At 49.1% G+C, this 21180-nt stretch overlaps 1 protein-coding gene across 3 annotated transcripts; it reads left to right on the top strand.

The window, feature by feature from the left end:
* The first annotated feature begins 698 nt into the window (after window positions 1-698).
* Window positions 699-12911, top strand: LOC146176246 (uncharacterized). Of its 3 annotated transcripts, XM_084582559.1 has the most exons (5): window positions 700-1397; window positions 5236-5416; window positions 8416-8499; window positions 10067-10111; window positions 11334-12911. In XM_084582559.1, exons 1-5 carry the CDS (start codon window positions 1247-1249, stop codon window positions 11680-11682), a joined length of 810 nt encoding a protein of 269 aa, XP_084438685.1. In that variant the 5' UTR covers window positions 700-1246; the 3' UTR covers window positions 11683-12911. The 3 variants fall into 3 exon arrangements, with proteins under 3 accessions (XP_084438687.1, XP_084438686.1, XP_084438685.1); XM_084582561.1 differs by lacking the exon at window positions 8416-8499 and having other exon boundaries at window positions 699-1397; window positions 10070-10111; XM_084582560.1 differs by lacking the exon at window positions 8416-8499 and having other exon boundaries at window positions 699-1397.
* Window positions 12912-21180: the final 8269 nt, after the last annotated feature.

Below are 21180 nucleotides of genomic sequence, written 5' to 3'. Positions count from 1 at the left end.
TAGTGATTGGAGCATATGTATAAAATTCCATAGGTGTACAAACTGGCGCAAAAACATCACAGATGCATCGGCCAAATGGTGTGTGGGCAGACGGCATCACTCAAAAGCAAAGCAACCCAGTCATGGATAACGCTGACAGAACAGAGCACGGATGCATCCTCAATTATGGGGTGACTTTCGTGAGAAAAGAAGCCGACTTCGCGACCCGGAACCAGTAATAGGGCAGCGGCCTTACAGTCGGCAATTTGTTTTCGAAGATGAAGCAACAGGAAAGACATGGTTCCAATAGGACCCTCCACTACAACTGTGCCCTGCAAGAGCGACCAACAAGCACCCTGTTGACTCTGCAACAAACTGTCTTGAGGCGGATACAGAATGCGATGACAGACCCTCTAGTTGCAATGGAAGCTGAGCGGGTGGACGCTGCTCCGGAGACCCCTGTCTATGGAGGACAGCTACATTTTTCGCGCCAACAGTTTTTCTTCTTCGTCGAAAGTATGCCAGCAACAATAAACAGCGACGCGCGAGCTCGTGCCTAACAAGCACATTCGATGCAACACGTGATACTCACGCGCCTTGCGCCTGCCTGTAGGCACAACGCGGCAAGCACCGTGAGGTGGGAGCACTTCTCGATCTGCTCCGCCAGAAACCTAGCCCTATCACTATCGCTGCTACGAGGCCAGAACAGACGCGCTCGACTGGACGCCTACGAAAGGCCGCCCCAAAAGCGGCCAGCCACCAAACGCTTCCATCGCGCGCCATGTTCGCCAGGCCGCCGCTTCAACGGAGCGCTTTGTTTCGCCTTCGCCGTTCGCTCCTGTTGCAGCGACACCGTCTCCCTTCCTCGGCTCCACTCACACCACCGCTAACACTTCGGCTTGCTACCCTCGGCGAGAAGTAACGGAAACGTGTTTACGGCCATCACCGTCAAGCATCCTCAATTCATGCAGCGGGAGCGCCAACAGCGAGCGGACAACGCAGCTGCAGCTCCCGAACAGCAAACCTCTTCGCCTTTGCCCCAGCTGCCCCCCAGCAACCGCCGCAGCCGGAGCTGCCGCGGAGGGAAACGCGGAGAAAGAAGGGAGCGGTCGCTCCTGCGGAAGGGCTGGCGCCGCAGCAGCTGGCGCGCTTCGAAGCGCTTCGCCGCACCGCCGAACGAAGCAGCGCTGTCTCGTATCGCCGGCGCGGGGCCGCCGCGCTCCATTCGTGTTCGCAATCGAGCTACGACGACGGGCACGCAGCAGCCATGCATCATGCGCCACAGATTGACTTCGAGCGGCTTGTCGCGCTCGTCCGGCCTCACCCGTACCTGTACGACCGCAACGATCCAGATTTCAAGGATGTGGCGCTGAAGAGCCACCAGTGGCAGCTCATCGGCGCCGAGTTCGGAATCACAGGCGAGAAGGCTCTGACCGAGCGCACACCCTTGTCTGTAATCACGTTGTTATGCTTCATAGTAAGGGAGTAACTTTTCGTTAGCATTCAACCAAGTACGGCCATACCAAGGAAGGAACAGCTTTAACGGGAACTTCGTAGTTGAACAAATTATAGGTTAACTAGACTAATACATTTAGCAACAGCCTTCATTGTTGCCAGTTTCGAACGGAGACACTGGCTGACTGCTTATATCCCACACTCACTGCTGCACGAAAGTCGCCGGAGATGCAGTTCAGGTGTGCGTGGCCAATTTGCAGGCCCTACGGTGGGCGCACTTTCTACGGACTTCAGTCACGCAGAGGCCCAGCGGTGGACTCTGTGTACCTCTTAATCCGCGGATCGAACATGCTGTAATCGCATCTTGCCGGAGTACCCGGGTTCGAACCAGACCGCCGTTATCTGCGTTTCGATGGAGGCGAAACGGAGAGGTGTCCATGTGCTGTGCGATGTCAGTGCACCTTAAAGGTCAGCAGGTGGTCGTTGCTATTGTGGCTGTTGTGGCTGTAGAAGGCAAAGAAAATGCACGGGCCTGCTACTGGCTCTGTAGCTGAGCCTCCTCCACTGCCTCGTGCAGACAGAGAGAGAGAAGTGGTTCTTATGGTGAAGATGGAAAGGGGGATCGGCGCGTTCAACTGTCTCCTCAGGTAGGAGGGATCACCGCCGTTGCGCCGATTTAAGGGGGAGGAGGGTAAAGGGGAGGGAGGATGACTGGAACGGTGGCAAGGAAGGAAGGCAAAGTGCAAGAGGATAGTGATCCATGAGTGTCGGCATAGCGCGAGGCTTGAAGACGGGGATCGCTGAAAGTCGGCCCATTGTTGCATGGGCGGACGATACGAGAACAGCGCCCGGAAGAGCGGTGCTGGCGGAGGGGTTCGTACCGATGATGGCAAAAGGTCCCGCAGAGGAGTCACTAAGGGAGATTGCGGTCACAGTTTGGGCACAACACTCGGAGGCACAGATGTTTGTGTGAGCACAGACACAACACAGCCACTGAACACAGTAACGAGTCAGCAAGGGGATAATGTGCGAAGGCACAGTCAGTAAGTCACACTTGGACACAGGGAACAAAAGGATGGTGAGGGACGGCACAACACTCGGAGGCACAGTGTCTCAAGTGAGCACAGACACAACACAGCCACTGAACACAGTAACGAGTCAGCAAGGGCATAATGTGCGAAGGCACAGTCAGTGAGATCACAACATGAGCGCACGGAGAGGAACGCAAACGAACGCGCACAGCACAACGCGAGGTAGCCACAGATTGAACACAGAACACATATGCACTGTGGCACAGGTGAGGCGAAGCGCCAAAATGTCATAGGCGCGTGATAAGGTTGGTGGACTCCAGGTAGTCCAGAAGTGCAAAGAACGCACGCTGGACTTTATGTCGGGGGCCGCGTGGGAACAGCAGGTCGGCGCAGGTAGCTGACGGGAACCCCAACTTGCGATAGCCGGCACAGAGTTCAAGTCTTTGCCCATCGTAGGCCGGACAATACACAAGTAGGTGATCGAGAGTCTCCACAGCACCACAGTCACTGCATGACGGAAGTCCGGTGCGGCGAAGGCGGTGGAGTCGCTCCGCTGTCCAAACACAGCCGATGCGCATTCTAAGGAGGGTTGCGCGCTGGGGAGCCGTGAAGTCGGCAAACTTGATTGTACGTGGAGCCTTGCCGGCTGCGACGCGGGCGTCTGGGTGGGCGGCAAGTGTCCGTTGTAGAATTCTTGCCCTAGCCACATCAAATTTGGTGATGGAATTACAGACAGGTGGATCGCCAGTGTGGGCACTCTTGGCTAGGGCATCAGCCCGTTCGTTGCCTGGGATGCCGACATGGGCAGGGAGCCATTGTAGAACGAGGTTCGTACTTCTGTCCTCGACCGCTCTAAGCTTGTTGCTTAGGGATTGTACAACAGGTATGTTGTACTCAGGCTTGCGTAGGAGCTGCAAGGCTGGTTTGGAGTCGCATAAAATGGCAGCAGCGGCGACATTAGAGCTGCTAAGGAGGAAGTCCGCGGCAAGGTGAAGTGCCGCTAGCTCAGCTGTTGTGGAGGAGGCTCTGAAAGGGAGTCGGCAGACAGTACTTGAGCAGGTGGCAGGAACAAAGCAAGCAGCTGTTGCGGCAGTCCCATCCCGTGCCACCGAACCGTCGGTGTAGATTAGGAGTCTGCCGTGTAGTTCCTCGTCTAATAGGGCGGCGGACTCTTGTCGCATTGCACATATGGGTGTGTTCTGTTTGGACCGTATTCCGCTCACTTTGAGTTTGATTTGGAGTGGTGGGCGAGAGTGAGGGGGAGGCCTCAGGGAGGACTGTGGAGGGAGGTCCGCGATCTCGGTGTTGAACGTGTCAGCTATGCGACCCATTTTAGAATGAGGGTCATTGTGAAGCCGTTCGAAGATGGCAGCAGTGTCAGGGGCTCGCCTCATGCGCTCGACCGCATTCAGGGCAAACCGTTCGGCGCGTAGCGAAACAGGCCACTGCGCAGCTTCCGCATAAGTGGCTGCAACTTGGGAGAAGTGGGGGAGGCGCAAGAATTTGCGGATGGCACTCCGCTGGTCAGTGTCGATGGCTTGCCATAGGAGAGGGGGGATGTTGACGAATGGCAGTGCATAAAGGATTTTCGCCACTGCGATGCCATTGTAAAACCTGATTGCAAGAGACGGGGAGCACCCTTCACCCTTGGATAGCAACTTGTTGGCGGTCAAGGCGACTTGTGAGGCTGCTTTTCTGAGGCAGGAAACGGCGGTGCGCCAGGAGAGTTTGTAGTCAATTGTGAGCCCCAAATAGCGGGCCGACTTTTTCCAGGGAAGAGGAACCCCTCCTAGTGTGAGTGGCGGTATGAGGTACATAGCCGCAGGGCGTGGGTGAAACACAAGGGCTTCGGTTTTTGTGGGGGACAAGGAAAGCCCGACACTTTGGGGAAACTGTTGGACAGTGAGAAGGGCAAACTGAAGCTCTGCGCGGACGGTACGGCCGCAGAGTGTCGAACCGCTGCAGTAAAGGGCTATGTCGTCTGCGTACAAGCAAATGCGCACACCAGAGTGGAGGGCTGTGATGCGGCGAGGAAGCTGTGACAAGACGAGGTTAAACAGGAAGGGGCTGAGTACACTGCCCTGAGGGACGCCGCAGAGGACACTGCGGGGGGAGCTTGAAGAGGAACCAGCCTTAACTTTAAAGGTGCGGTCAGACAGAAAGTTTTGGACGTAGCCAAAGAGATTCCCGACTACACCGAGGCCGCGGAGAGCATCTAAGATGGAGCTGTGAGATATGGAGTTAAAGGCATTTTGGACGTCCAGTAGGAGGAGATATGCGCAAGTCGCGCGCCGCAACAGCCGTCGTCCATCACCTAAGCGGTGGCGGGTGCAATGACGGCCAACAACAGATAAAAATTCGGTGGCAGGCTGGCCCCCGCCGCAAGGGGCGTTGACCTATCAGTCCCAGCCCCGTAGGGCCAGGAACAGCTGTTTTCAAGCCGAGCCAACGTTTCGACGAGGGAACTTGTCTTCTTCTGGGCTTGCCGAAACGTTTGGCTTGCCTAGCGGACTGAGGCTCCCCCTCAACCTTTCTTCAGTTCTCTTTCATACCGTGTAGCCGTCTTCTCTATCTCGTTTTACCCTGGATCTCAGAATGTTGAGGTTTGTAGCCGCCTCTAATATTGAAATTATGTGCGCAAGAGCCTGGATCGGGGCACTAATCCCGCTCGTGACTTGAGTGAAAGCTTTGCGCGCAATGTGCCTCGATGCGCTATTTTCACTTGTCAGGCAGAGCCCTCATGGCACGCTCACCGTGGTCTTCTGTGCAGGCGAACATGCGGCGCAGAAATTTCGCACCATGAAGACTAAGTACAAGGACCTGCGGCGTTCCCGCGAGCTGGCTGGTGCCGCGGCCGTGGGCAGGCCTCGATGGCGCTACTACGACCTCATGGACGACTTCATGCGCACGTGCGAGAGGGAGACTGGCAGCGGTTCTGCGGAGCCTGTCATGTGAGCAGTCCCGCCTCCACTACCGGCAGGATCTCGATCAGAATGTACTATAGTTGGGGATCGTTAGGATACTCTGTGTAGTGGTGGACACCGTGAACGAATAAGTTTGGCAAAAACTAAGCGTCTGTGTTTCGGTTGGTAATAGTCAAGATTCGATCGTTACGTACCGCAAGCTCTTGTGGCAATCGTCGCCTTGTGCTTATGCGCCTGGTGGCCGGCATGTGTTGGTTGTTGCGGCCCACCCGTTAAAGTTCAGACGAGTCTAGAAGCAGATTAGATGCCGCTATAGGTCGAAAGTGCTTCGCACCCAACTGTAGATCGGGCCAGCGGACTTGCTTGGATCGAGTTTTAATTTTTAAATCACCTTCGGAGAATGGTAACTGGAACTGTGGCACCGGGAAATCCCAGGGGCAGGGAAGACGTTGCAACCGATAAAGTATGTCTGCTTCAAGCAATTATACTGCACTGAGTTCGAGGGCAAGGTCCTTTTGAATGCACACAAGAAACCATGCACTACCTCTGAAGCATTTTCTCTCGGTAAATATCTGAAAAATGAGAAACAAAATTCAACAAAGCCTCCTAGAAAACAGTCTGTAGCCACGAATGCTAGGTTATATGGCAGCCGCGTAAATACCCCACTTCTTCGCGCCCACGACGTTATTTCCGATAGCCAACCGCTCGGCATGGTCAGTTTAGAAATAAAAGTTAAACTTGAGGGGCGGAACTCCAGAAGAATTTTCGCGCGTTTTCGCGTCGCTCAGCTAAACGCCCATTTCGCCAGCGAATAAAAAGTTCCAGATTCACTACTGGTTTCCTTTCGGTCCCGGCTCTCGCGCCTAGCGTAGGAGGCGTTCAGAGAACGAGGGCGCCGGTTCAATTTCCAGCTGCGCGGGGGCAGTAAATATGTAGGCGAAATGCAGATTTCTAAGTACGTGGAGCCCCCGGTGGACGATGTCCACACTGCCAGCATTGGCGCATCGCACTTTAATGCTAAAGGACTACATAGACCTAATTTATAGTTGTGTACGTGTCTTTTCTTTCAGTTGATGCTTTGGACGCTATATACAGTACATGGATCACAGCGTGGTATTCTCCTACGACCGCTAAATAATTTATGACTCAATTTTTTCCTTTAAGCTCTTTAGATTTCATGAACATAACGATGGCTGCTGCAGCCTAACAAGTAGTGAGGTTAAGGTCACGTGAGGCGGGAGGAAAATTGCAATCACTGATGCGCAGTTTTACTGGACTACAACACTTAATCTAGTCTGCTTCATAGCCTGGGAGGTCAATAAATGAAGCTTAAGCATTTATATTGTCGCTTTTCTCATGACTCACGTGATCTAAACCCTAACTACGCGTCACAGCCATAGTTCGATGGATCGAACCAAAACAGCATCAAGGAGAAATTCATTAAAAAAATTAGCGCTTGTAGGCGCATAAAACAGGATGATCCATTTGTAGTAAAGTATAAAGCATCATACCGAAGATAAAAAAAAAAACAGTAAAAAATGTGATGTCCGCATCCTATGAAGCAAAGTTTTAATGTGCGCGTATATTGGCCAAATATAGCGGTGTGCGCGTTAAGGCCGACTGTTCATATAAGAGGATATAGAGTTACCCTATTAAACATTCTTATGGATGAAGCAAAAAGAGACTTGGTCTAAATGCATTTCGATAACGAGCTCCGTAGGGCGAGAAGGTCGCGCCCTCTTTTACGTCCCGCCCATAGTAGAACGCGAAGTAACGTGTTCTTTGTTGACAGCAGTTGCAATCCTCGCATGCCCTGCCGCGCTTAAACAAACACATACGTACTATCGCCAGCAGAAGTTGGCGGGACACGACTCTTAGGCAGTGGTATACCTTTGCACTCAGTCGCTTCGTATTGTTCGTAGGAGATTGCTTCCCCACGTCCTGCCATACTTTGAGATATATCAGGATGTTCGCTTACGCGACTGCGGCAAGATAAATTTAAAAGCACGACCGCATCCCGTAAACGTTTCCTGTCGATTCCTGTCCCGCAATCAGTACGGCCTCCGCAGATCCACCGCTTGACGGGCCTGCAGGGGGCCTGCTTCTAGTGGCGCCCCCTGTCCGCTTTCAAACAAAGTACGAAAAGCGCTGTCGTGAGAAGTGGCAGCACTTAAAGATTTTTGAACTCCAGCAGTAATCCACCGGCTGCGCCCAACTACTTCCTGCTTTCGAGTCATTCGGAGTAGCATATCAATAGTCTATAGCTAGACTATCAGGGACGATCCCCGTCGTCAATACGAGCCACACATATATCTACTCATAAGCATGCCGGATTACGAAACTTTCTAACGACGAGTTTCGCAACCCCTTATTTTTCTCAGTGTCAGCTATCGGGCACATAATCAAATCGGCCTCCTTACCCCACCCTTCTAGCCATCGAACGTGAAACCACTCTGACCACCCCAGAAAAACCCCAGAAACCACTCTGACCACACTTCTGCTGGCGATAGTACATATTTGCTTCCCGCAAACTTCTGCTGGATATTTGTCTGTCAGTTGTTGGAAGTCGTCAACTTGTATTTACTGCCTCTTCTTTTGAACCCTGTTCCATAACGCATTCCTGGATGCTTTAATAATTTATTTCTATAGCTACACTGCAATTTTTCGCGTACTTATCACAGAGCTCAAATGTTTGGTTGCTTAGCGTAGCGAGGCCTGCCTTAATCAGATGTGTGCAATGGCTCCATAGGTAAACATGCTTTGCGTACAACCCTAACAGGTTTTTTAGCGTAGCTTTGTTGGATTCGTCAGTAAGGAAGGTCAGAGCGTCGGCAAAGGCCTCTTACTTCAGTGACCACTGTGCGGATAGGAATGCCCTGCCACAAGTGCGTTCTTCGCCCACCGTGTCTTTTTCTGTGCAGAAATTGTTGTCATTGCATTCCCGAAAAGTCGTCGCCAACTAACTGAGAGAGAGAAAACGAACTGAAACAGAATGCTACTAAGTGAGCGGTTGCATTTTTACGCAGGGTGATCTCGAACATCTTCTCGGTTCCCGAGGCTTCGGCGTCGCGAGCTGGTGCGGAACGTGAAGCTCCGATAATCCCAGAAATGTGACTACTACTACTACTACTACTACTACTACTACTACTACTACTACTACTACTACTACTACTACTACTACTACTACTAGTAGTAGTAGTAGTAGTAGTAGTTAGTGCCCGTCATGTATTCATGCATAGCGAAATCATTTTTGAAAAGGAATTACATTACGTTACTAATTACAATCATGTAATGTGTGACTGTAATTAAATCACATTACTAATTACTGCTTCCAAAATGTAACGCAGTTACTCTTAAATTACGTTTTGGTCTGCGTGCATGCTAAAGACTAAACAGACTAAACGAATAATAACTTCTTTCAAAGAGCGTTCCGAAATTCGCCTTTTTTCGGGTTAAATTTGCGAGCTGTAATAATATTTTTCTATTTTTTTTTTATCACAGAGTAACAATCAGGGCTATGTTTCAGGCTGATAACCGGAGGAAAAAAAAACGGAGTTTGCGACAAAATAATCCAAAATTCCGCGTTTTTTGGCAATTAATAATTACTGGCAGTAAACAGCTTGGACCAGTTTTCGGACACGAAGCATTTTATTCACACAAGATGGTTACCGATTTTTTCCGCCCTCTTGCTAACACACATGATCATCTGCATGAACAGCATATAGGTTTCCATACGAGACTTGTCTAGTCTTCGCAAATTTCTCGGCCTACATCATCATGTCTGCCTACATCATCATGTCATCAGCAATGTCAACGCAGCATTTGCTAGACGGGGTTAGCGCATATGTTGCTTCGTATCAGTGGTCCACGAATTCAGCGTCTGCATTAGTGAGGTTTGCCTCCAGCGTGTACTGGTTAAGCTGCACGCGATGTGAGTCTGCGTAGTCGTCACGGAATTGGCACGGGAAAATTCGTCCGTCAAATGCACATAACGGCAGTCAGTGCTGCCTAGCGAGTCATCAGACGACGGACTCAGGAGCTGCTTCTGGAATGGAGCTTTGTATTGCTCCCAGTTCAGTTCCGATGGCAAAGTTTTTCCAGAAATTCAAGAAAAATTACCTGATTTTTCAGGAACATGCTCGGGGTGCTGTGCCATAGCCGACGCAACCAAGGGTCACTTTGCGCTGCTGACTAGTTTTGAGGCAGCCACTCAGCGCCCTACATCGGGAAATAGTCGTGAATACCCATATGATATCAGCAGTTAGCGATCCGGCAACACAGAACGCCGCCGATGTCAGACGCCAAATCTGTCTCTCCTTGCCGATTTTTAGGCTCGTCCCAATTAAGCTTATCTTTCGAGGCGCCTTACAGGCCTACGTAGTTTTGTCGACATAACGAACAATTGTGCATATTACTAAAATTAATTTCGAAAGCATTAATTACTTTTGCTGAAAATGTAATTCCTTAAATAGTTCATTATATCACAAATTACCGGTAAAGTAATCGAATTACTGGCATGCCAGGTTCCGGCACTTCTAAAATCGGGCTAGTGAACGTCACAGTGACTAATTTTTATCCTTTCTTGCTTATAATTCTCTCGCTATATCAGTACATGGTATCCTCGTAAAAAATAAGAAAGAGAAAAGAACTTTATAAATTGCTCTGGTCTGTTTACAGCAGGTTGCCTGACGAAAGAGCCGAGGATGATGGACCTCAAAAGAAGTGAGTAAACCATTACGAGTGCTGTGTAAGCACTGGCTTACTAGAGAATTAGGCTAAAAAAGGGAATGAGAGAAAATTTGAGGAAATTACATGCCTACATTAGTCCACTGTTCTCACACCGCGAGTTCGGGTACTGTAAGCACATTCCGGAACAGTCAACGCTAATGCCCAGTTTGAGGTAATTTTCGAGTTTTAACCGTGAGAGAACACAGAATAGATTACAACAGCAAAGCTGACTTCTAGGTTCTCCCGGCCTTTGTCATCCCCGTGCTGAAGATCAAGTGGCTCTTTGACCTGGAGGGATGTATACAGGTCTTTTGTATGACTATCCGCAGCACCGATCGTCTATCTTATCAGTCCGTCTTTACGGTTAATCTCTGTACCGTAACTCGCTGGGGTGTCATCATGACGAATGTTCTAACAAAAGCTTTGCTAACCGCCAAAGCTATAGGCTCACAAACCATTATAAGCATTACATATCTGTCAATTGCTAAACTACATAGAAAAAAATGGCCGTCATTATTTTTTACTTAATCCAGCCACAATTAGAAATCGACATTGCTAGCCCATCGCTCTTTTAGCATGTGCTCAGCAAGTACTGTGTAAAGCAAGCGCAGGCCGGGAACTTGCCCCCGTGATAAGTCGCTATGGCAAAATCCTTGGTGTGCTCATCATCATCAGCCTGACTATACCCTCTGCAGGGCGAAGACCTCTCCCATATTTCTCCACTTAACCCGGTTCTGTGCTAGCTGCATCCACTGTGGGCTTGATACGTGCCTCAAAAGCGTTACCAAATTTGGCAGCGTCTTTCAATTTGTTTGTCATGAGGTCTGATGACGTCACATGATTGCGTACTAATTAATGCTCGGCCATGTAACTTGCGAACTACCACCTCCACGAGATGCGACCGTAAGGAGGAAAGAGGCAAACATCAAACGCAGTAACATCAAACATCAAACGCAGTTGGTGTGTTGCTTGAGCTCTAAAAGCTAGTGCTTCTGTTGAAAATGTAGCCTCAACTGAACCGAGCTTTCTTGCTCGGTGAAATACAGTGAAAAGCAGTGCACGTGCGCGACCGAAGAGTTGAACTTCACGGGCTGCGTAGAAGGGACCGAGCAAAGAACTGTTGTTGTATTTACCAGATGTCGCAACAAGCGCCAATGCACTTGTGGCTCAGGGAAGCATTAATGAAACGAGCGCGGCGCACCCCTCTCTGTTTCAGGCAGATCAAGCTGGAGCCCCGGGAGGAGGAGGAGGATGGGGACGATGAGTCACGTGACACGCAGCGCGCCGAGAGCGTCGGAGATGAGCAGCTGCTGCAGGACGGAGACTCGCGCACCACCAGCAGCCGCCTGTACACGCGGCTACCGCAGCGACAGAACACTGCCACACTAGAGAATGGGGCGGCTTCGACTCGGGCTTCGGCTTCAGCGGGGACGCAGGATGCTTTCCACTACTTCGGCATGATGATCGCCGACCGTCTGCGCCTTCTGCCCAGGGTGACGGCCCTGAGGGCCCTGAACGCCATGCACCAAGTGCTATTTGAACACGAGACTGGCTCCGACCGTTGACTTGTGAGGAAGATACCTGTTCTCTAAGTTGCACACTGCCAACGGATGGTCTCCCGCAGGTACTAATTCCCAGGGAGTACAAACCATCGGCACAATGGTGGGACTATATTGGCAATGCACCGACCCTATATTGGGCCGGACATTACCGGTATACTACCAATATTGGGCCAATATTTTCTGATGCTTGGGAACCGTTGCGGTAGATATGAGCGATAAGAGATCGAGGCATGGTGCATGGATGAACAGAGACGCCATCGAGCAGTGCAAGTGATGTTGGACTAGTCGTGAACCATGTTTCAAACTGAAAGTGGACAGTGTGTTGTTACAGCTGGAATTTGCTGCTAGCACTGCCACTGAGTGGAAGTACGGCGACTTTTTTCCTGCGTGTGCTCACAGGCACCGCGAGCATAGTTTGCACCATACAGCGACCGGATTTTCTGTGTGCTAGTTCGCTTGTCGAGTCTTCAGTGAATTGTCCACGAAGCTGATGGGAGCTCACCATCCGATGGACTAGTCAGTCATTGTGCTGCTGCAGGACGGCAATGGCATAGGGACCAAACATACGCGGTTCAGAAATGCAGTCCGTGTGTGTCAGCAGCTTTTGTACATATGTTTGAATGCCACACAGATAGCAGCTGGTGGTTTTTAATCTTTCCTCCTCAGTGACTGCTGTCTCAGCTTATCAACAGAAGCAGTACAGGATGCGTTTTTGTTTTTATTCTGAAGTAACCTTGCGTAGTTTTATGAAGGTTTATTTTTCTCTGTTGATCTGTGGCTGATGCGTTCGTAGCCGGTTCATATACAGACAGAATATATCAGTGATTGTACCGCTAATATGAGTACATAATGCTACAGCAAAGCAAGACACTCGGACTTTTGTTGACTTTAGTCAAACACTATCCAGTTTACAGAAATATCAAATATATGCATTGTGTCCTACTTGTATCTACAAGTTTTGGTTCCTCCTTGAAACACGCAGTATGCTGCCCCTATTGTTGCAGCTTTAAAGAAGCACTTGACAACTTCTATAGTTCACAGATTCTTTACAGTAGCGTGCAAATAAAGCAAGAGTAGAATTACTTGATAGGTCTCTACGCCGTCCCCCAATGCTTCTTTCAAGTGCGACCCGAAATCTGCCTATAAAAGGAAATAAAGCGGACAATTAAGCCTGCATGCACAAGCCTGAGACACGCCTCCTCTTCCCTTTGCCCGAAACTTGTGGAAGAACAACCGCCACACATTCAGAAAGTTCTGAGTTCGATCCGCAGTAACGGGACGTATACATACCCATTTTTTTCTCTAACGGGTGCGGGATTTCCCCCCTCCATGCCTTACTGATAAAAATTGTATGAGGCAATAACCTCACATTTTCTCCCACAATCTCACTTAATTCACATACGAAATCACATATGTCTCATATAATTGCATAAGGTCTCATAGTTTCTTGTACATTATCATAAATTATGTACAATATTTTATGATAATGATTTGCACTATATGAGAGTCTACGCGATTAGATGAGATTGTATGAGGCTATTGCCCCGTAGAACTTTTGGTTTTTCAGTAGGATATATATGGTACTGGACTTCTGTAGAGTGGAAAGGGGCTTTCTGTGAACTTCGCCCCTACCTCGATGCAAAATCTACCCTCGAGCGACTGATATATGCTTTGTCTGCTGAAACCCAGTGCACCACATTTTTTTTTTTTCGCGCGATGTAACCCGTAGAAATCCGGACTCGCTCACGACTTCAGTGATTCTCTCTTAAGTGAACTTCGACAGTGACAATCTTAAAATTTGCATCTGCTGAGATACGCTGGTGAGAACGCACGAACTTGAACTTCGAGTCCTTGCGCCCCGTGTAAAGCACGAACCACCTTTGCAGGCAGACGTAATAGTAACTGGGTTTGCCTCATTAAAGTATATCCCTGAAATGCCGCTTGCGGTAACATTCTAATGCTAGAAATCCATAGAAGTGGTCCTTAGAAGTATTCGAGTGAAATTTGAAAGCTTTGTGTGGAGCGAATAATTTACAAATAATATTTAAAAAGTGCTCCTGGTGACAGCTCACGACTGATTGAGGAGACACATACCCGTGCGCACCGTGCACAAACCTCCATGTGACGTAACGCAAGCTTGCTGGGCGCACCTGCTCATTGGACGCTTCCAAGTTACGAGGGCGGGGTGATGGGGCGCCGTCGCGACCTCTTTACTTCTTCCTTGCGCGCTGGCGTGGGCTGAGTTCAGAGGGGAGAGGATGAACATTTTTGATCGCCCATATCTTCAGAGCGAATAAAGGTAGATTAAAATTATTGCGCTGCGGTGACGATTGGTGGAATACCTATTGCTCGCGCGCGTTTTCTAGTCTTCGTATTTAGCTTTTCATGGGCCCTTTAAGGGTACAGAGGGCTTCGTGGAGCGCTCTTCCAAGCGCACGGCCGGGAGAAAGCTGGGCACTGGAACATGTGACACTTGTACCCGTTTGTACAGGTGGGTGTCTGTGGTTGGGCTTCGAACCAACTGCTACCCACAGCAGAAGCAAACGCCCAAGCCAATATAGGCCGTTCGGTATGGCTGTATGTGCCGTGGTGGTCAGCAGACACCCCTTGCATTGTGACATGTTGGAGATTACATAATGCATGTGATATTTTCACCACGGACCCTGGGATCACTGTAAATACGTGTTGAGTGACCACCAAGAATGCTTGCAAAAAGGTGCTTTGCGCACACCGGCACCGCAGCATATGCTGCTGCTCGAAAAGCATTCGCTAAGCCTAATAGAGGGGACTGTTGAATTGAGTCATTCCCATTCGGCACCCTTAAATAAGCAAGGCTTTTGAACACTACACTCAGCTCACACCGACTTCACATTTAGTGCTTCATGTGCGGCTTAAACACTGACAGGATACTCTTTAACGGTTTCAGGAGAATGGCCTCAATAGCAGCAGAACGGCCACCTAACCTACACATGGCAGTTGAGGCCCTACTCTCCAGAAAAATCCAGTGTCGGCGTTGACAGCTGAAAATCTCAAAATCACCGGCAACCTGCTGTGACATTGAAAATTCGTAGCAGGTTGCCGGCCAAAAAAGCCTGATTTTTCGACAGTGTTCTCACGCTACAGCCACGTGACCTAGCGCGGGAATTTCAAACATCCTACAAGGCCCACGCCGAACGTGACTTCATTTATGAGTTGGGCTGAGTGCTTGGGGCGGGGAGCAGAGGCCTCCTTATCTGGTGGAACAAAGAAGTTGTTATCAAGCAATCAAAGTGAATTCAAGTGGAAATTAAATGCGAATTGAAGGTCACTACATGTAAACATTCATCGAACTATTAAAGTGATTGGTTTCGCTTTCAGAAAAACACATCAGGTATGAGCGGGATTCTAACCCCATGTATTCCGTTAGTGCTTCCACCGACACGCGGCGAGAACCAGCGGTACAGGCGTATGCAAGGAAATTTTGGTCAGCTGCTCTTTCCGAGCATGTCCCCGATGCCACACATTCTCCTCTTCTGTTGATGGCAGCACTTTGCGAAATGTGAAGGCCATGCGTTCCCATGTTCCCTTTCATATTGCTTCTAGCTGTACCTTACAGGCGCATACTAACGAGTGTGTGTGTGTGTGTGTGTGTGTGTGTGTGTGTGTGTGTGTGTGTGTGTGTGTGTGTGTGTGTGTGTGTGTGTGTGTGTGTGTGTGTGTGTGTGTGTGTGTGTGTGTGTGTGTGTGTGTGTGTGTGTGTGTGTGTGTGTGTGTGTGTGTGTTATGAGAGAGGACCACGGGCCGCTATGACGTCATACCTTTGAGGAATAGGGGGCCCCAAGCTTTGGGGCCCCCAAGGGGCTTGGGGCGTCGAAATGCGCATGCGCAGAACGTAAGGCGCGCTTGGGGTCTTGGGTTAACGCTAGGGGCGGCCCCTATTTTTCGGAAATAGCGTTCGCCCCAAGCCGCCGTTGGGTCGCTTGGGTTACGGCAACATGGCGGCGACCGGCCAAGCGGCGGCCGCTCGCCTCGGCACACATTCGTCGTCACCGCTCCATGGTGTCACGCGTTAATGGCAAACGAAAGGCCAACGAAGCTTATGCTATGTCTCATGATGCCCGCACCACCAAATTTTAGCAATAAAACGCCGTATATTTTCTGATTGCTTCCGGATTTACCGAGCTGCTAGGCCTAGCGAGTTCGCCTCGTTTGGTTGCCATGGGGACCAGACGGCGGAAAGCGCGGAAGGTTCAAATGAGTTTTCCCGGCCTCGGCCTGGATTGACAATTGGCTGATTTCGTCTTGTATAGGGACCGGGCGCCCGTTGTATGGCGCCACTGTCGCCTCGGTGGAACAGCGCCGCCCGCGGCGGAGTGCCGAAACAACGGAATGGCGAGGCAGCTGAGCGGCGCAGTCGTTTCCGTTCTGCGAGGCGTTTTTGAGCCTGTCCCTACCCGTCGTTTTGCGGTGTGGCTTTGAGAGCTTTGAGCTGCTTTGAGTAATCGCAAGGAGTATTTTTTGACGGGGAAATCTTGAAAAAGAAAAGGGCCGTTCTCGGCAGGGCGTGCGTGTGTTTTTTTTTTTTTTAAACCGCCCGGCGCATGTTATTTCTGTTATATACTCGAAAATGCCGCGCGCGTGATTTCACCATGCGCTAGGAACACCTTCGTTAGGCACTTCTTAAGGCGACTTCGAAGACGGGAATTGCGCCTGCACTGTGCGTCTATCTTATATTAGGTCTAGTCGGAATCTGCCTGAAGATCAAATACCGCCGAGCCGTGTAGCCGTGTAGTAGTGGTAGTTGTAATGGTCAGTGTTCATGTAAAATGAAAAAGATGCTGCACCTCTCTTTTTTGGTAATAGCTAGGCTCAAACGATTCAGAGCAGAATAATAGCAAATGACATTCCAGTTTCAACCTTGCAACGAGAGCTGTAAAAGGAGAAAAATAAACAAGCAAGACAAAAGTAGGATCCTATTTATGGTTGGAATAGCAAACACACATATACTTCCAGGACTTCCAGCACAATTACGCTACAATAGCTCACTGAACCCGGTCTTGAGACCATCAAACTTAATCATAATATAAGCCAAATGAGTAATACCACCTCAGCATCATTTTTACATATAGGGCAATGTTCTTGTTGAGCACGTCGGAGCTGCTACATATAATTGACTTAGAAAATATTATACTATGCATGCCTTTCTCCCGACATGCTGCGGAGGTTGTGAAAAGAAAAAAAAATTAAATTTCCTGCTAGCGTTCTCTCAGCGCACGAAGTTCAATGCGATTGACCGCACCTACCTTGAACATCTGAAGGCAATAGTCCAATACTGTCAAACTGTTAAATACAATCGAAAAAAAAGCACAGTGTGATGTGTTGTAAGATAAGCCACCGACAACTAAGAGAGCGTTCTATTGTTAAATGAATCCCTCTGATGGCTCGTTCGCTAAGGTGGTGTACTTTCTCAGCGTACCACGAACTTGCGGGGCCGATACCTAGCTAACCTGATGAGTGTGAGAGGACACGACCATGTATGTAGTTTTCTATTTGCACGTAAAGGAATCCGGATAACTGAAAGCCATTCCTTTTACAACTTTGACACTGCAGCTTGCCGGACTGCTGCTAAATCTGTTTACATTGGCCACACCTAGAAGCAATTTCTGAGAGAGGTAAAACGGTCTTGTCATACTACGCCACAATCAGGAAATCTCACGTTCACTAAAACGCCGATGAGAAACACATGTATTTAGGCGGGCCAGGAAATAGACACTGCTGAGAAAATACGTAAAGCCGTGTCAGGTGCAACGTGAATGCGAAAAAAAAAAAAAAACTGCTACACGGCCTTCGAAATTAGAAAAAAAAAAATACTACGTTTTTGCTCGTTTCCACAAATTAAATTGTATTTTTTTTTCTTGTTCGACTTTTATATGAAGCCGATAGCAGATTTTCTGACAATGCGGTATTGATTGAGCTGTGAAATGAGTGATTTTATTAGGCGAAATGGACATGCCACAAACAAATGTTAACAAATTCTAAGAGTATCAACCAGAGCTCTCAGTGCATTTTTATTGGTTGACAAACGAAAAGAAGAAAAATGACTAGATCATGGCAATAGGAATTGTTCATGTCTCCTATCTGCTCTTTCAGTTAAGAGAAAAAAGTAAATTATCTTTGACTATGTCAGCGAAAGTATCCGCACAAACATTGTCTCTGCCCATCAGTGAAGATCGTAACGCAGCCCGAACGACGATGGTGGAGCTGCCTTTTCTTTTTCCGTGCTGGGATTTTCTTGTACACAGGCGAGGAAATGCTAGCGTTGTAACTTACGCTGTTGGGTTACTTCCATTTCCAATTGTCAATAAAGTGAATACAGATGAAGGAGTGCGGCTTCGGCTCCGAGACTCTCGTGCCGTCACTCTGGGGAACAGAAGGCACAGAGCATCCGGTAGCAAGCGGAATTTTAAAAATTCGACGCTTTCCATGACCACACGGTAACTAAATACGTAGATTCGTGCCTTTGCCTTTCAAAGAACCATGCTCAGGTCACCCGCCACTCATGCTTCTGTGGAAACCCGTAGAAATGAATCGACTTAAAAACGTCCGACGAGTTTGCGTAGCTGCAGTGGAGCCAACAACGCACCACGTTTCGCCAGCCTTGTTCGACCAGACTTCATTTCACTGGACATATTCACACAATTAACAAGCCCACCTTTCTGTTCTCTTGAGGATATATTCAGGCATAACGTCATCTAAACCTTAGGATTTCCAATTTCCACACAAACCAACGACAAACAGTACCCTCCAATGCGTTGGCAATGTGCCGGCCGGGGCCGGCGCATTCCTGCGACTGAGCGATGCGCCGAGAGGCGGCGCCACCCGTTCAGCTGTCCGGTCCCTATGGCAAAAACAGTTTATATAACTGGTAGTTTTAATATAGTTTTGTGCAATAGTAGCACTTTTTGATGAACAAAATAGCGTTGTTGGCTCTTATATATTTAAATGCTTTTTCTTGGTTTACCGTCGTGGCGCTGCAATCAACGAACGCAAGCCCGGCTCCGCTGCGTCGGGAAAACCCCTATTCTGAAAATCGCCGCTCGGCTAGCACGTTGCGCCGCCGCACGCTATTTCCTTGGGGGCCCCAAGGCTTGGGTCCCCCTATTCTAAAACTCCCTATTATACTAGATAAAATTTCAGTGCTTTCGCGGCCAGAAGGCTGCCGAGTATCTGTAAGGGAAAAGCATAGAAGATTACGCGATGGATGACAGCTACATTTACTGCAACCTCATTGGAAATATAAATCGCGGAAATCCGTCCACCGTATTCCTGCCCTCCGGATTTGCATGTGTACGCTATGTCGTGCTTTTCACTCCGTCACCAGTGAGTCCTGCGGATTCACTCTTGAGCGCGAGCCTTTGAGGTGTTCCTGCCATTCTTGTGCTCCAGAATTCAAGTTGTCGTCGTTGTTGCCTCAGAAAAATTCACTGCCGTCCACCACCTTCATCGCTGTCCCCTACTGTACGTCACTATGCCAAGAAGCACTTTAAACTAGGTAATTATACCAGGGACCAATGTATAGATGAGCCCCTCAGTGTACGGTATAGGGGAACGAAGCCTCGTATCTTATTCGCATTACTTGAACTTTCTGCGCTGAAAAAGAATTTGGCTCTTAGTATTTTGCCCCCCCCCCCCCCCCCCCCCAAAAAAAAAAAAAAAAGAAAAAACATCGGTGAGGTAGTGGGACTCCTTTCCCTAGGTTCGCACAAGCTGTATATCGTGTGAACTCTTTAAAACATTTATGTTATTTACTTAGAAGACCGTGAAGGATTGGGTTAACTGGAGGGATATGGAGGAGTCCTTCGCCCTGCAGTGGGTATAGTCCGGCTGATGATGTTGATGTCTTAGAAGACTTTTCAGATGACGGAGAGACTTATTAGATGGCTTAAATGAGGGCTATTAATTCTTGGCTAGAAAGCCGTACATATCACGGATGTCGAAAATCGCGAACGCATACGACGTAAAGACTATTAATGGGAATGAATTTGGTGGTGCCGTGACTTGTTTCGAAAGCGGTGCTGACGTCACCGAGTTAGATAATCTACGTAATACGTCGAACTGAGAACCGATGATTACACCAGAGCGGAAACCAAATATAAGAAAAGCACACAAATGCCAGCATATGCTCTAGTAAAGTTGCTATAGGACTGACGCAAGACGCACATATCGAGAGGGCCACTGGGACCTATATACATAGTGCTTGCGTCATGTAAATTCAGGACTCATACTCTGGTTATGGTAGCGATAGTGATAATTATGGCGCAATGTGCGTCGGTCCATCCGTAGCCGCTGCACAAGTCGTCACTCTTATGCAGATCTGAAGACGAAGCTCGCCTCGAAGCGTCAGTATGCAGCGGCTTCAGCGCGTCGCGGCTCATCGCATACACGTTTTTTGGCCAACAGCCGAGCGGCGCGCGCGGACTTCGTTAATAATGACCGCGCCGACTCCGCCGGTTGCCCGCTGGGAGGGACTGGGAGAGGAGGAAGGCCGCTCCACAGAAGGGGCGATTTTCATTGTTTCAGCACAAAATGGCCCGCTGACTTCTTGCTTCTGGGCAAGGGGGAAGTGGACAGCAGAGGGCTGAGGAGAAAAACCTGTTGTGCCTTGCCACTGTCCACGCTCCTTCCACGTATACCAGAAGCGTGTGCCGAACAGAAAGAATTCACAGGCATGTCTTGGAAGAGGAGAGAGAGAAGAAATATTGAGCAAGGAAGACAAGAGAGAGAGAGAGAGAAAGACAAAATGGAAATATAAAAAAAGGAGCCTGCTTGCTTGCCAGACGGGACAGCCGAGTATTCCGATGTGTAAAAGCAAAGTTGGCTACGCAGACAGCCTTGAGCGAAAGCAGACGTCAGTTTTTGAGCGTAAACAGAGAAAAATGCGCTGCCGCAGCCTCTTGGAAGAATGCCTGCGGGACTACTTTCGCGCACCTTTTAACGCGCCTTTGCCTGCGTCTGCATTGAAAGTTGGCAAACTTTTCCATGCGGTTAACAGGGAAGGAGAAAAAAGAAGAGAGTTTCGCGCAAAACACGGACGGACATCAATTACAAATGAGAGCACAGGACGAATGAACATTGCGCACGAGGCGACGTGCGTTGCGTTACGGTGCGGTACGTTACCTTCAAAATGGTAAATACCAGAGGTGTATACGCAGTGCGTTGGAAGAGGAAACTAGACCTATAGGTGCGGACGTGAGAAAACGGCAGCACGCTAATCACGCTGCGCAGTCGGACATAACTAAACGTTAATGTGTCGTTCAGAAAGCGCAGTAATCTCTACTGCCAGGTTGCACATACCACATCTGCCATGATTTCTTTAGTGTTATCCGCACCTGTATATATAGCACAATGACGGATATAGTAGGTGGAAGAAGTATCACAGAAAGAAAAATGACACCTATAAGGATATAATCATAAGTACGCGCCTTTGCGATATGTCATCCGCTTTGATCACGATTATGATTA

This window comes from Amblyomma maculatum, chromosome 10 (genome assembly GCF_055883805.1).
Source record: "Amblyomma maculatum isolate TAMU_Amacu chromosome 10, ASM5588380v1, whole genome shotgun sequence".
NCBI lineage: Eukaryota > Metazoa > Arthropoda > Arachnida > Ixodida > Ixodidae > Amblyomma > Amblyomma maculatum.
The sequence above is the reverse complement of the archived record's forward strand: the minus strand, read 5'-3'. Positions and strand labels throughout refer to the sequence as shown.